The sequence below is a fragment of the Octopus bimaculoides genome, chromosome 7, assembly GCF_046866305.1.
Source record: "Octopus bimaculoides isolate indiv1 chromosome 7, ASM4686630v1, whole genome shotgun sequence".
Lineage (NCBI taxonomy): Eukaryota > Metazoa > Mollusca > Cephalopoda > Octopoda > Octopodidae > Octopus > Octopus bimaculoides.
The window spans coordinates 4,003,658-4,019,453 of NC_142934.1; the positions used below are offsets into that span (position 1 = coordinate 4,003,658).

A 15,796-nucleotide genomic window follows, 5' to 3' on the forward strand; every position below is an offset into this window, starting at 1 on the left:
ACAAGGCCCCTCGACTGGGTGGGGTAGAGTATTGAGGGCTGTGAAAACATGATAGAGGTGTAGGAGCAGGTATCTTGCTAAAGAGGTGAACACATGGCTTCAAACAGTTCAACATAACTTTCAAGAGCTACAGTGTCTCAGTTTCTTCGTGTATTTAGTGTTTAGGACATAAATTATTATACAATGAAAATATTGTTTCCTATCTTTAGTCCAGATATTTAATTCTTCAATTCTCCAGGAAATATTTCTAAGGGTGTTGTTGACCTCTTATGAACAGTAGTGCAGCTCTTTCTCTCCTTATTGCATCATCATCATTGAAGTTTTATGTAAAAAGCACCATAAAACTTTTTACATGCCAGTGCCAAGCAACCACTACACCTTATCTCAGTCCTGATAAGGTGGACAAAATGTTACAGTTTCTGCCATTTGACCTTCAACATCGACTTTGGTTTTGCTCTTATCTGTAGCAAAACTGGCTTTGATATGGTCAAAGAAAATCGTTGAAGTTGATAGTCCAGCAGGTCGTAATCCAATGATTGGATTCAGAAAAAAAGAGTAACAGGTAAAAACTAACTTGATTTCCAGGCATGGATGAAGGAGTGGATAAGGGAGATGCTGTTGGAGTAGAACATCTTTTACTTGTTTCAGTCATTAGATTGTGACCTGCTGGGGCACCACTTTGAAGAATTTTAGTCAAATAAATTGATCCCAGTAGTTATTTTTAAGCCCGATACTTGTTCTATTGGTCTCTTTTGCCAAACCACTAAGATGCAAGATGTAAACATACCAACACTGGTTATCAAGTGTTGGTGAGAGAACACACACACATATATATACAACAGGCTTCTTTCAGTTTCCATCTATCAAATCTACTCACATGGCTTTAGTTGACCCGAGTCTGTTATAGAAGACTGTTGTCCAAGGTGCCATACAGTGGGACTGAACCTGGAATCATGTTACTGGGAAGCAAACTTAACACACACATGAAAAAAAGAAAAGAAATTCTTTAAGTAGACTCCAAAAGCTTTAGAGTTTTATAGAATAAAGAAAGTCTAGATTTATAATAATTATGGGGTTTTTTTCCTCCCCAGTTTTGAATGCTTGGAATAATGTTAAACCTTTCTTTCCTTACCTTACTTTTTGTCTGTTTATTTCCAGCCTTTGACCAACTATTTTTTGGGCAATTTACTTGTTGCCACCCAAAACTATACAGGTGCTGTGTGGCATTACGAACAAGCTCTTGTAGAACCATACGGTCTGAAAGAAGCTTACAGTGCACTGCGGGCAGTGAAATGTCAACAGAAGTTTCACAAACCGGCGCAGAGTGAGGCCTCGCACCATCTGAGTGATACAAATGGCATGACCGATTCTTCCACCACAAGTCCCAATTGTCAACAGAAAATAATGTATTCTACCAACATTCCTCAAGGAGAGAGCAGGGTCATATGTCAAACTGTAAGGCAACCAAAAAAACCCTTTGTTGTTTTTTTGTTATTTTCTTACATTTTCTTTTGATTTCTGATATGTTATTGAACTGGTATGATAAACGACTTTATGTGATTGGATAAACTATATCACTACTGGTTGTTGGTTCATAAATTTTGAGCTTTAATGTGTGCGTTTGTGGGAGTGAATTCCTTCCTACTTCCCCCTCATCTTCATGTTTGCTGATTGTAAACAAAAGCATCAGTTATTGTAGTGATTGTGTCCTTTGCTTTGCAGTCGACCACATGGACATGTTGCGTGGTCTCAGTAAACAAAAGATTCATTCATAGTGTTATTTGTTTGTGTAACCATATCTGGGCTGTTTATTGTTCAGTAAACTGGGTGGGAGGGGGAGAATTATTACCTTGTTTTGAAACAGGTATGGGTTGACCATCAGTGTAGTCTTGTCTGATCCTTGCATGTGGCAAAGTGGTATGAGAGCCACTATAAAGTCAGAGTCAGTCAGTCGTAGTAGAGTCGTTGTACGAGTTTCTCAGTTGGAGTCAGTGTCAGTTACGTGATACATACGAGTTTGAGTTACCGTCAAGGTAGACGTTTCAAAGTCATTGTCTTGTGGAGCCATCAGCGATAGCACAATACATGAGCCAGAGATAAGACGTGGAATACTGACACAATATAATAGTGGTGACAACAACATACAAGTGGATGAGGATCTACATTATGACAGCAAGCATGGACCAGACAAAAATGAAAACCATGATGCTGCTGATGTATGTATCCAGGATTACAACATTCTAAGTGCAGAAATAAACACAGAGAGAGAGAGAGAGAGAAAGAAAGAGAGCCGAGCAAGAAAGAGTGACATTACAATTTTCTAACTGAGCATGATGGACATCAACACTTTCCACTCTCCTCAGACACATAAATAGAAATATGCCTACACACAAACACAGAGAGTGATTGGGGGGGGACTAGAGAAGCATTAAAACGTCTGATGTCAAATGAGTCAGAGTCGAATCAATGATGCCAAACGTCTCGTACTTTATCATGGAGTACCAGAGTCACTGGAAGTGGATGTATGTTGTCTGATTAAATGTCGAATTAAACCCTATGCTGACATCTAATCAATAAATAGTAAATAAATTTTTTCAGATTGATTTTTATTTTTTAAATAAACTTTTCTTTTTTTTTTTTTTTTCTTATAGGAGAACGGAGCTGAAAAGTGTGTCATTGAAACACGAAGCCATTCCAAATCTTCCAACTGTGATGGTCATTGTACTCAAACCTGCACAATTATTCCTATCAAACTGGAATCTTGTGCTTCAGCCATGTCATCACAAGGAGGTCTTGGGGCTGCAGTAATGGCTGCTACAGAATGTAAGGGTCTCTTCCAGGACAACTCTCCTTATTTCTCTGTATCTGTCTTTCACACACACACACACACATTCTCAAATACAAATGTTGAAAGCCTGAAAGACATCTGAACAATAGCTGGACACCGTCATATAAAAACATGAGGAAGAAATGAATCTAAAAGAAGGACAGCCATACAAGTGGTCACACGACAAGATGAGATAGATGTACATAAGACTAACATATGGATGCACATGCATCTAAACAGCTAAATACACATGACTAACAGATAAGAACAGATGCAACTGAACAGATAGGTGCACATCTAACTAAGCACATGAAATTGAACAGATAGGTATACATACAACTAAACGGATATGCATACAATTAAACTGTTCAGTGCACATGTGATTGAATATATACAGATGCAACTGGACAGATAAGATGCACATCTAACTGAACACACACGACTAGACAGAAGAAACTCAACACTGTTATAGGTATATATGCAACATATCTGTACAATGCAACTGAAATCAAATCCAGTTTGGCAAAACAGTGGACACACATGTAGTTGTTCAGGCAGACATATTGACTGTAATGTTGAGCAATTAGCAAGTTGGACAGAATGAGATAGACAAATGGAGGGAGGATGAAGGTATTTAGATTAAAGGGATTAAGTAATGCAGCTGTGCAGACAATTCCTTGAACTCTACTTTTATCCCTTTTGCAGTTAACAATGGTATTTGTGATCATGATGCCGATTGCCCAGGGAATAAAGACTCTTGTAAAGAGGAAAAATGTCATCAAATTAATGTTCAGGTAAGGTACTTGATTAGACTATAAAATCATTGAGGTGGAAAGAATGCCAGCCTGCTGTGATGGTTGGAGGGATTTGTAATATTACAATTACAGTGAGAGACTGTAATGAGTGGATTTGGTAGACAGGAACTGTATGGAAGCCTCTGTGTGTGTGTGTGTGCCTGTATTTATCCACCTCCACCTCTTGACCCCAAATGTTGGTTTGCTTACATTTCCATGACTTAGCAGTTCAACAAAACGAGGCCAATAGAATAAGTATCAGACATCAAAACAGAAATATAAATACTGAGTTGGTAAACAATCTGTTTGACTAAAATCCTTCAAGGCAGTGCTGTAGCATGGCCACAGCCCAATGACTAAAAGGAACAAAAAAAAAAAAAAAAAAAATATTTGTGGAGGATTTAGCTGCTATTTCTCTCACAAGTCGAGCCTCTTCATAGAAGCCTCCCTCCCTCAATTACTTAAATGCATTTCTCTTTCTGAATCCATTAAAAATCTAAACCCCTTTTCTCTTCTTTTCAGCCTCATGTATGAAGACTCCCGATGGCTGGCTTACCTTTCACCTCTGTACCCCCCCGCCCCCAACCCCCCACAACACCTTATTTATATTCTGCCACCAACAATCACGACACACGACGACGAAGGCTCTCAATCATTCTCCATTTAGTGACAACTAAATTATTTCAATACCCTTACCTGCAAAGTGCCAAGTGAGCACTGAAACTCCTTGGATGAAACTAGGAAACATTCTGGTTCAGTAGTTACCAAACTGGAGCAATTCCTATACACACACACATGTGCATACATATATGTATGCTTCATATATATATATATATATATATATATATATATATAGTATTATATATATTATGCATGCGTATATGGAATTTTCGTACACATTGCAACTGATCTCTTGAGGACATTTTTTTGTTTATTTATTATTTCAGAACCAATTAAACAATGTTTTAATTAGTTGTCTCTTACTAATATTTTGTCCTGTATTTATTGTATTGGATTGGATTTTTTTTTTTTTTTTGCTTCATTAATTTTCTTTTCAGTTTAAAAACTTATTTTTTTTCATGCAACTTATGAGATACAAAGAATGAGAAATTAAAAATTAGTTTGAAAAATATAAACGATAAGTCACATTTAGTTACATTAGTCAGAACTGCGAGCCACAAACCGAAGGTGATGCCCCAGCATAGCCACAGTCCAATGACTGAAATAAGTAAAGGATAAAAATGAAACTAATATTAGAAAGATGAATTTCCCTTTGAGCAATTCTAATATTTTCAAAGCTTTGAATGTTTGAAATAAAAATGAGAAATAAATAAAAGCCAAGCATAATTTAGGGTACATTTTGTGAAATTTAATTAGAAATAAAGAACATAGTTTATGCATCACAAAAATGAATTGTCAGTGAATAAATTCCACATTTATGTTGAGTTGGCATTCGTTAATTGAAGAACACAAGATTGAGGGAAAATGAAGTTGAGTTAGAGTTCTAAGATCTAAGATTTGTATGGCATTGCATCTAAATATCTTTTTAATGACAAGAAGATCTAGTTCCTTTTTGAAATTTATTCTACATTTTTACTTATTGTGTCTATGTGACCTTGAGAGTGGATTAGGCAAAAACTGAGAGAAGTTTGGCTGTGTGGGAAGAAGCTTGTGTCCCACTGCATATGGCACCTTGGGTAAGTGAGGTAGACGGGGAAAATGGAGGTAACAAAGAAGCTAAGCAGCAGGTTTATTCAGTAAGAGCAGAAGTAGAAAAGAAGAGAGTAGACAATGTCTTAGAGTGTGAAGATCATAGACGGGGGGGGGGGGGGGGTTCCAGATTGCTAGATAATATATCCGAGAGAACCAAGATGTGGATGAGAAGTGTACAGATGGATAATGGTATGTTGCAGTTAGTAAGTTTGAAAAGAAAGAGGTGTGGGTAGTGCTGCTATGAAAGGTCATTAAATGAGCCCAACAGAGGGACCAGCCATCCTAGTTGACAGCAGTAGGACAGATAAGGCAATTAAGGATATGGAAGCAGGGAATTATAGCTTAAGATGCTGGAAATATCTGGCAGAGTAGGATATGGTCTAGTCACCCTGTAGAATTAATCAGGTCATTCAGGAAGGTGTCATCCCCAATGACTGGCATTATAGTCAGCTCCTACAAGGGTCAGGCAGATACCTTAGACAGAAATAATTACAGAGATATCAAATTGCTGGACTCAGCTATGAAAGCTAGAGAGAGAGAGGTATAGATCAGTTAATTAGAAACAGATTTAGACTAGAGGAGATGCAGTTTGGTTTTGTGCCAAGAAGTACAAATGATGTTGTATTCTTAGACAACTGCAGGAGAAGTATTTCGCTACGAGTAAACCATTGTACTTGGTATTTGTTGACTTGGAGAGAAAGCTGGTGTTAGGAAGAGCATCCAGCAGTAGAAACCATGCCAAATTAGACTGGAACCTGGTGCAGCTCTCCAGCTTGTCAGCTCCAGTTAAACTGTCTAATCCATGTGGCATGGAGAGCGGACGTTAAACAATGATGATGATGAAATGGCACTAAAAAGCATTTAAATGGTACACACAAAAATGAAATGAAACATTACTCGAATACAATTTCGGGTGGGAAAACTTGATAAATGTCCGTTTTATTTATTTACTTCTTTTTTTTTACTTCTTTACCACTGACAAAATAGCCTATCTTAAGATTCTATTGAGACATTCTAATGAAACAACAGCTAAAAATTTACCAATTATTAACAAAAACTAATTTTTTTACTTACCTCTCTTAATTCAGAACGATAATCCACTGCAGCATCTTGACACGGACTCCAATGTTGGTCAGTTTCGTTGAGGCATAGTAGAGGAGTTAGGGGTGGTCTATACACCACCCCTAACAAATCATTGGTTTTACTGTACACAGAAGCTGCTTCTCGAGGACAAAGAACGGGATGTGGTGTGGATGGTCCTTAACCCAATGCTCAACAAGAGCACTCAGAGTGTGCAAATCTCCGCCAGGGTAAAACGAAAAGGGGGGGGGAGGTCCACATTCTTTATGTCAGCCAAAAAAATGCTTTAAAGAACGGCAAACGTGTGAAAAAAATTGTAATTTTCGGAAAAGGAAAAAAAAAAAACCATGGGGTAAATATATGATTTGTTTGCGTTTTAAGTCTTATAGAAAACGAAAAACGGATTTGTAGAATGGCAAAGTGAGGAAAAATAATGAAAATATGAAAAAATAAAAAACAAAAAATGAATTTTTATTATGAAAGGTACAATAAAAGCAGGGCCGTTGCTAAGCCCCTGCAACCCCTGCGGTTGCAGGGAGCCTCCGCAGTTGAGGGGCCCAATGTTAAGATCATGTAGGGAGACGAGTCATCTGTTTACTTTTGTTAAGATGTTGAACAAGAATTAAACTGTGTTAACTGAAAATTCCAAGAAATAAAATGTTAATACATTGTATCTGTAAAAGTTCTTGTAAAAATATTACATTGTACCATGAACGTGTACCAGGCTTTGTGGATTGTCTATGATATCAATTGAACACAAACTTAGCTCTCAGCTTGATTATTCTGAAACTAATCGATGATTACGAGGAGCGAAAAGTGCGCCATGGTTTGTCTTTGAAAGTTGCCAGGATTATAAAAATGATCTATAAGAATTGGATGAGATAGGACGGCTCAGCCGTCTCTCCCCAGTTCTTATATTAATCATTAAAATTCAGAAATACAACAACACGAGGGATAACGGTAATGACAGATCAATAGTTTATTCTAAGTTGGTGTAGAGCCGTTTCGTTCCTGGGTGAACAGGCATGCCGCTAGAATACCAAAGGAAGCTTCGACCACATGTCGGGGTCGAGTTTCGAGTTGGGACAGAGCCTGGAGAACGTCCTGTCGCCACAGCTGCTGGATGGAAAAGAGGGAGAATGCTATTGCTTTCTCTCCACCTGTTTGCATTGTGGATGCGTGCTCGGGTACTTCCGCTGACGGTAAGTCCCTTGCACATGCGCAATGGCACTTCCCAAGATGGCGGCCACACACGCCACTACAATGTCTCCCCCCCCCCCCCCCGAGTGCATAGCACGAAACTAGATGGCCGCCGAACCCAGAAAACATGGCTAAAATTATACAATGAAAAAATAAAAATTGTTTTGTTAAAACAAAGAATGACAAGCTCAATAAATTTGCAAAGCAATGCTGTGTCGGATGCAGTAATGGAAGCAAAACTTTTGCATCCGACAGGAATGCGAGTAAGAAAAAAGTTCTGTTCAACATGAAAAGTTCAGCCAGACCTAGAGATAAAGGGTCTGTGTGAAAGAAGTGGCAACAAAGGTGTTGGCGTGAGCAAATGTGTATGCAAAGGTTGAAACAATATGTAATGTGTACATACTCTCCTGTAGCACGTTACTGTGCACAGAAATGGAAGAAAAACAATGCTTGTTTGTACAGAGAAATGAAATGCCAGCGGCATAAGAATGTCAAATGTATATTGTTTTGGAAAGTTTCTTTGGCCAATGCACTGTCCGGCCAGATCTAGTGACATAAGGGTCACTTGAGTTCTGTCGCAACGACGAAGGTGGAGTGGTTTCTGGTGTGTGTGTTTGTGATGGTGTATGCATTGGTAAAGATGTTGACAGTGGTGTAACGTCGACAAAAGAGGTTGGTCCTGCGAGATAACAAGTAAATCAATTGTTGCAGGAGAGGAAATAGAATTGACAGGGAGTCTCGTGAGAGCATCAACAGGGATGTTCTGCTTCCCTGGCAAATGACTGTGAAATATAGCCCAGGTGAAAAATAAAGAGAATGAATGGGAGAAAGAGAGCCTGCCTTATGTCGACCCAATAGAGGGACCAGCTATCCGAGTTGATAGTACCAGGGTAGATAAAGCAATTAAGAGTATGAAGACCGGGAAAGCCCCCGGCCCATCAGGAATCACTGCAGAGATGCTCAAAATATCTGGCAGTGTTGGCTATAGCCTAGTCACCCGTATTACGAACCAGGTGATACACGAAGGAGTCATACCCTATGACTGGTGTAGCAGCATCATAGTCAACTGCTACAAAGGTAAAGGGGACGCTTTAGATACAAATAATTACAGAGGCATCAAGCTGTTAGATCAGGTTATGAAAGTTACAGAGAGGGTCATAGCCCAACTAATTAGGGAGCGAATCAATTTAGATGAGATGCAGTTTGGGTTCGTGCCAGGTAAAAGCACTACTGATGCCTTATTTCTAGTGAGACAGTTGCAAGAGAAATACCTAGCCAAGGATAAACCTCTGTACCTGGCTTTCGTTGACATGGAGAAAGCCTTTGACAGGGTCCCCCGATCCCTTATCTGGTGGTCAATGAGGAAACTTGGGATAGAAGAATGGCTAGTGAGAGCTGTGCGAGCCATGTACAGAGATGCGGCCAGTAAGGTGAGGGTTGGAAATGAGTACAGCAATGAATTCCGGGTAGAGGTAGGGGTCCACCAAGGTTCCGTCCTCAGCCCCCTATTATTTACCATAGTCCTCCAGGCAATCACAGAGGAGTTCAAGACAGGTTGCCCCTGGGAGCTCCTCTATGCTGATGACCTTGCCCTAATTGCGGAGTCACTATCAGAACTAGAGGAGAAGTTTCAGGTGTGGAAGCAAGGTCTAGAATTGAAGGGCCTTAGAGTCAACCTAGCTAAAACCAAAATCCTAATAAGTAGGAAGGTAGATAAAACACAAACCCCTTCAGGTAGATGGCCCTGCTCAGTATGTAGAAAAGGAGTAGGTAGTAACTCTATAAGATGTACCCGGTGCAAGCTATGGACACATAAGAGGTGCAGCAACATCAAAGGCAGGTTAACTAGCAAGTTAGTTTTTGTTTGTGGCAGATGTTCAGGTGCAATAAAGACTGCAAACAAACAGGAAACAACTTCTATCTCATTCCAGGGTGAAAAACTAGAGGTAGTCGATAGCTTCCGCTATCTGGGCGACCAAGTTAGTAGTGGGGGTGGGTGCGCTGAAAGTGTAGCTGCTAGAATAAGAATAGCCTGGGCAAAGTTTAGAGAGCTCTTACCCCTGCTGGCGACAAAGGGACTCTCACTCAGAGTAAAAGGCAGACTGTATGACGCATGCGTACGAACAACCATGCTACATGGCAGTGAAACATGGGCTGTAACTGCTGAGGACATACGTAAGCTCGCAAGGAATGAAGCCAGTATGCTCCGTTGGATGTGTAATGTCAATGTGAATACCCGTCAGAGTGTAAGTATCTTGAGAGAAAAGCTGAACATTAGAAGCATCAGTTGTGGCGTGCAAGAGAGACGATTGCGCTGGTATGGACATGTGGTGAGAATGGAGGAGGATAGCTGCGTGAAAAAGTGCCACACCCTAACAGTTGAGGGAACCCGTGGAAGAGGTAGGCCCAGGAAGACCTGGGCTGAGGTGGTGAGGCAAGACCTTCGTACATTGGGCCTCACCGAGGCGATGACTACGGACCGAGACCTTTGGAAATGGGCTGTGCGTGAGAAGACCCGGCAAGCCAAGTAAGATCGTTGCCAGTGCCCCTGGACTGGTTCTTGTGCGGGTGGCACATGAGATGCACCATTTTGAGCGTGGCCGTTGCCAGTACCGCCTGACTGGCTCCTGTAGGATTTTCGAGCGAGATCGTTGCCAGTGCCCCTGGACTGGCTTGTGCGGGTGGCACATAAAAGACACCATTTCGAGCGTGGCCGTTTTCGTGCGGGTGACACGTAAAAGCACCCACTACACTCTCTGAGTGGTTGGCGTTAGGAAGGGCATCCAGCTGTAGAAACTCTGCCAAATCAGACTGGAGCCTGGTGTTGCCATCCGGTTTCACCAGTCCTCAGTCAAATCGTCCAACCCATGCTAGCATGGAAAGCGGACGTTAAACGATGATGATGATGATGATGATGATGTGACTGAAAACACGAGGAGAGAGTTTGTCTGTTTTAGAAAACAGTGTGCACATTATATGCGCGGAATCGCTGAAAAAGTTGCGATAAATGGTGGAATCTGGTGATAAGCGCAAACCAGATCAATCTTGGAAAAGATTGTGGAACCATGTGTGCATAGGAGAGAGAAAAAATTTTCGTAAAACAAAGAAACAATGGTGTTTGCTTTTGTTTTTTTTTTTCTTCTGTTTGTGTGAGTGTAACATATAAACACAATAATAGGCAGGCCGTCATGTAAACAAAGTGTATGTGTATACAAACATGGATGCATGTGTGTGCAAGTAATACAGAGCATAGAAAAGAGTCTATAAGGGCGTTAGAAGAAAGTCCAGACACAAGGATAGTAAATGCCAGTTCTCAGTTAAAGTACACAGTAAATTGAAAGTCTGTATATAAGAGGTTGAGGCGTGGAGGCAGAACTAAGTCGCATGTCGTGAAGTTGAGGCTTCTATGCCGAGCCGGGTACTTGATACAGGAGTTCTCGCAGGTTGTATTTGCTGTTAACCATGGTGAAATAATTCACAAACAGTGTTGAGATAGAACCTGTGCGAGTGCTGTTGGTTGCTGTGTACGTAGCAAGAAGTTGGTGTTGACCCTAAGAAGCTGGAGGCGATGAAGGTGGAGGTCCGTAAGCTGCTGAACGAAGTGTTGGGTCTCCATGAGGCTATTGTCGTGTCGTCGCTGGAATTGGCTGTGTGCTCTGTGGTGAGCGGCTAGACCTCAGAAGGTGTTGCTTTGTACTGTCTGTAGAAAAAAAATATTGTTGACCAACCTTACATCGTTGCTGCAAGGAAAAAAACAATACAGGCAAAAAATTTTATGTATGTGCGTGTGTGTAGCATTTTGTTTTTCTTTGTGTGTTGTCCTGTAAGACAATAGATGGAAGCAACGTTGTTTGTTTTTTGTTTTTTAAGCCATGTGGAGTCAGGCGAAAAGAGAAATCACTGTTCACTCGTCTGTTCTTTTCTCGGCCTCAATTAGTGTTGAAAAAAAAAAACACGTGGGTTAGAGAAATAAGCGACGGCTCGTGTCATAGTAGTTGATGGTTCAGTTTCCAGGCTGTATGGTATTTTCTCCGGGGTAAGAAAACCGTTGCAGTTGGTTGGATTGTTCCATTCTCTCGTCTCTTGTGTTGTTGTTTTTTTTCCGTCGTCTCTTCATTTTTTTTTACGAGTTGTTTGAGAGATAATTCCGTTATCACGTCATGGTCACCAGTTATAAGAATTGGATGAGATATGATGGCTCCGTCGTCTCTCCCCAGTTCTTATATTAATCATTAAAATCCAGAAATACAACAACACGAGGGATAACGGTAACGACAGATCAATAATTCATTCTAGGTTGGTGTAGAGCCGTTTCGTTCCTGGGTGAATAGGCATGCCGCTAGAATACCAAAGGAAGCTTCGACCACATGTCGGGGTCGAGTTGGGACAGCCTGAAAGAACGTCTTGTCGCCACAGCTGCTGGATGGAAAAGAGGGAGAACGCTATGCTTTCTCTCCACCTGTTTGCATTGTGCATGTGTGCTCGGGTACTTCCGCTGACGGCAAGTCCCTTGCACATGTGCAATGGCACTTTCCAAGATGGCGGCCAATGACGGCCACACGCGCCACTACAGATCTTTTATTCATGTCTGGAAGTTTTACTTATTGAAATAGACGTAAATAAATTTAACTTGTACTTTTAAAGATGTATTTTAGGATAACGTGAAATATTGAATTTCAGACAGAATAAACTAGAATATAGCTATGAATAAAAGGTGCGTAGATCATGAATTTTGACTGAAGGGATGGGACCTCGAAACAAAAAGTTGCAGCGGGGTCTCTAAAAGTCATGCGACGGAGCTGGATAAAGGGAGACGGGATTTCAGGAATCTATAATGCAATAAAAATGATGAAAAATAACGAAAAAAATGGGGCGGGGCACATCATTTTATTGGTGGCTGCTGTTCCGAAGGCAGGATGAGTGAAGGTGTGTATAGTGAGACGTTTGGAAAACATGGATTAAAAAGAACATTTTATTTAGATGTCACAGGGAAGGACATCTTATAAATTATAAATGTGGAGGTTCTGTAAAATAGAGGGGAAATCCTGGACAGCTACTCCTCCGAAAGTTTGTCATGGTGTTAAATCACAAGCCTGCCTGGCCTGTGATTAAACAACATCAAGTAGTGAAATGCATTTTCTGGTTTCTGTATTTTTTCCTTCGGGTTTTTAGTTTATAATTCATCGATAAAAAGATATCCGACAACGTTCGTGTGAAATAACAATTTGAACAAATCAGTTTCTAACTCCAGGCAGACAAGCTTTATCATGTCAGCTTTTGTAATTGTGTTGTTTGTTGTCTCTTCACATCTTAGCCATTCATTCTTATTTAAGCCTTTAGATATATTTCATCATTTACTTGTTTCAGCCAGAGGACTGTGGTCATGCTGGAGCACCACCTCTAAATTTTTATAGGTTTTCTTTTTCCTTTTGAATGCACCATTGAAATTCATTGAACACTGATCGAACAGAACGACAACAGAATACTTAATTATCGACCTAAATGTCAGAGCTTCGCAGTACTACGCACATTAAAATACAGAGGTTGACTTTTAATTCCTATCTTTCCACCAGACAACCAAAATGTCACAGGGAAATCTAAAAATTCAAAGTAATCCCAAACAACTACTTGCACCAATACTGCCTAATACCCCATAATTTGGGGAGAAGGTAAACAATACGGACACCCAGTGTTCAGGATCAAGAGTCAGGCCGAAAACGGGTGGTGTGCGTATTCTTTACCTCCGCCATAATTTGGAAACTGAGAAGTGCTTTGATGACCCAATCTTCAGGAGACTCGAATGTAGCAAGACATGAGTTGATTTCTTAATAAACATCAAGGTAGTTAGTTGCAAATTTAAAATATTCAATGGGTTGTGCAGTGGTTGATATACTTTCTGAAGTGGTTAATCCTAACCCTTAATTTTCCTCTTGTTATACCAGATTATCCCCCATAATCCGCGTATTGGCAGCTCATGGTTGAAATTAGTTATCGTTCTACTTCAGAATTTTTTTAGCCATTGCTTTAATATTGTGTAAAACGAAAGAAACATATAAAAAGAAAATTTATACCTAAACTTGATAAAATTCTAAACGAAAAAATGATTTTTTTTACTCACTAATAAGTTGTCACGGTTCAAGCTAGATCCATTCGAGGCAAAAGCAGTTTCACACCTCACCTTGAGAAATGCATTTCCCCCCCCCTTTCTTTATTGCCCATAAGGGCCGAACATAGAGGGAACAATACAAAAAACATGTGGGGACACATAACACGAAAAAATAAATTAAATTAAAGGTATGATAACATGAATGACACAACGAAAATGATAATGAAAACGTACTACTTGCCATATACACCATTAGCTCCATCCATTCATTCATTTAAAAATGAAATCCACTCGTTTTACTGAGCGAAAAGGTTAATAATTTTCTCCTGGATGACTGTTGAGGAAAATTTTCTCCATTGAAAGCACTGCAAGTTCATTTAGTCTTTCAGAATTCCTTAGAAAAGCTCATTAGAAAAGTTTTTATTCTTTTCAATGTTGAAAAGCAGTCTTCTGCCTCTGATGTAATCATGACATTTGTCCAAAGGATTTTTATTAGTTTCGTAGTTTCACCAAGAACACCATCTCGATTATTTTCCAAGATAAATTTCAGCAGCTCAATTAATTTGCAATTTTCATGCGTATCGGATCTACAACAGAATAATACTTCCAGTTCAGTTTCCAGCTTTTGCCAATCATGGGATATGCTTCAGTGGTCAGCACTTATCTCTTCTCTAGACAGTTCATTCTTAAAACTAGCGAAGCTTATGCGAAATTGCAGCTTAATTTTCTGGAATAAAGAATTCTCCAAAACGCTCAAATATTTCTTCGTTCGTACCGTAGAACAATGTCCATTTGAGTGTGTTCCGAAAACATCTGTCCTGTCTTCAGCTATGACGACTACAAACGAAGCTTCTCCAATGTCTGTCTTTATTTCTTCATTGTACATTTGTAAACATGCAGTCGAGTATCTCGTTCGGAATGGTCTTACAAAACATCTTTGAAGATCATACTGGTTTCGGTAAACATGAAGAATCTTTCCCAACGACAAATTAAATAAACAAAGACAGTCTTCTAGGGTAAAAAGGACCTGTAGATTATGAAAAACGTATTTAAAAATTAGGGCAAACCGTTTCAGAGATATTTGCATTGGTAAATATGAAGAATCTTTCTCAAACGACAAATTTAAAAAACAAACAGTTTTCTAGGATAAAATGGACGTGTAGATTACGAAGAACGCATTAAAAAATAAGGCAAACTAACTGTTTCAGAGATATTCGCATTTTAGGAGGGTTCCAAGTATAATTTGCTGTTTAGATGGTTTCTCATGGAGTTCGCTGGCATCCATGTTTGGAATTAGTGAAATAGGTTTGATGATATTTCAACGGTGAATCCTATTGAGCAATTTCATTGGTTATTAAGCGGTAGTTTTTGTTATTTATTGCTTAATGACCAATGAAATTGCTTCGTTCAGGATTGCCATTTCAAGTTGATTCAGCTCACGTTCAAGATATCAGTTTGAAGATAGGATTGAACCCAACTTCCATTTGAGGTTGCCGTTGTTTCGGGTTATGGGAAGCTCTAATTATTGTTTAGTTAGCCTATACGGGGCCATTCAACGTTTCCCAATGAATGACAATGCATCCATACATTTTTTTTTTTCGTGAACACAGAGTTCTACCAAATTCTGTAGAATATCCACGTTGTTACTCGCCATGTTCTTTGGCATATCAATAAAGGACTATACAGCTCTCACCCTCTCTGCTCGCCAACATAGAGAATTAAATTCTCTTACTTCTTCTCTTCCCTTTTTGCCATCAGTCTATTTTTTTCTGTCATTTATTCCACAGTTGGTTGTGCTTGGGAATTGAGCTAGAAAGTGTAATGATGCTTGCTTCAGCGAGATTTTATGCAGAGTGTGTCTGAGGACTCTACCCTCGTCCCTAACCATCTCAGGAATAATTGGCAGTGAAAATGGATGGATATCTTGTAATAGTAATTGTTAAGTGGTGTGAGAAAAGTTAGGGAGCTGTTCATCAGGCAGCTGTGGTAGCTGAAGTTGGAGTCTGAGGAAAAGCTCTTTTAGATGACTTGGTGTGGGTTGTTTAAGATATAAAGGGTGTTTAGTTATGATGCAAT

General features: G+C 39.8%; 1 protein-coding gene and 1 long non-coding RNA gene across 5 annotated transcripts in view; one reads left to right on the forward strand and one right to left on the reverse strand.

The window, feature by feature from the left end:
- Positions 1 to 4,608, forward strand: part of LOC106874125 (tetratricopeptide repeat protein 17) — a 75,027-nt gene extending 70,419 nt beyond the window's left edge. For all 4 annotated transcript variants that reach the window (XM_089354622.1, XM_089354623.1, XM_089354624.1 and 1 more), the window contains 4 exons: positions 1,159 to 1,455; positions 2,652 to 2,823; positions 3,533 to 3,621; positions 4,144 to 4,608. In XM_089354622.1, the coding sequence (XP_089210748.1) occupies positions 1,159 to 1,455; positions 2,652 to 2,823; positions 3,533 to 3,621; positions 4,144 to 4,155 (570 nt within the window). In that variant the 3' untranslated portion in view covers positions 4,156 to 4,608. The remainder of the gene's footprint in view (positions 1 to 1,158; positions 1,456 to 2,651; positions 2,824 to 3,532; positions 3,622 to 4,143) is intronic.
- A 6,541-nt stretch (positions 4,609 to 11,149) lies between these two features.
- Positions 11,150 to 15,376, reverse strand: LOC149134532 (uncharacterized). Its single transcript, XR_016242499.1, has 2 exons — positions 13,962 to 15,376; positions 11,150 to 11,314 (listed from the first exon to the last, which is right to left on the reverse strand). It is a non-coding gene; the product is annotated as an uncharacterized LOC149134532 (long non-coding RNA).
- Positions 15,377 to 15,796: the final 420 nt, after the last annotated feature.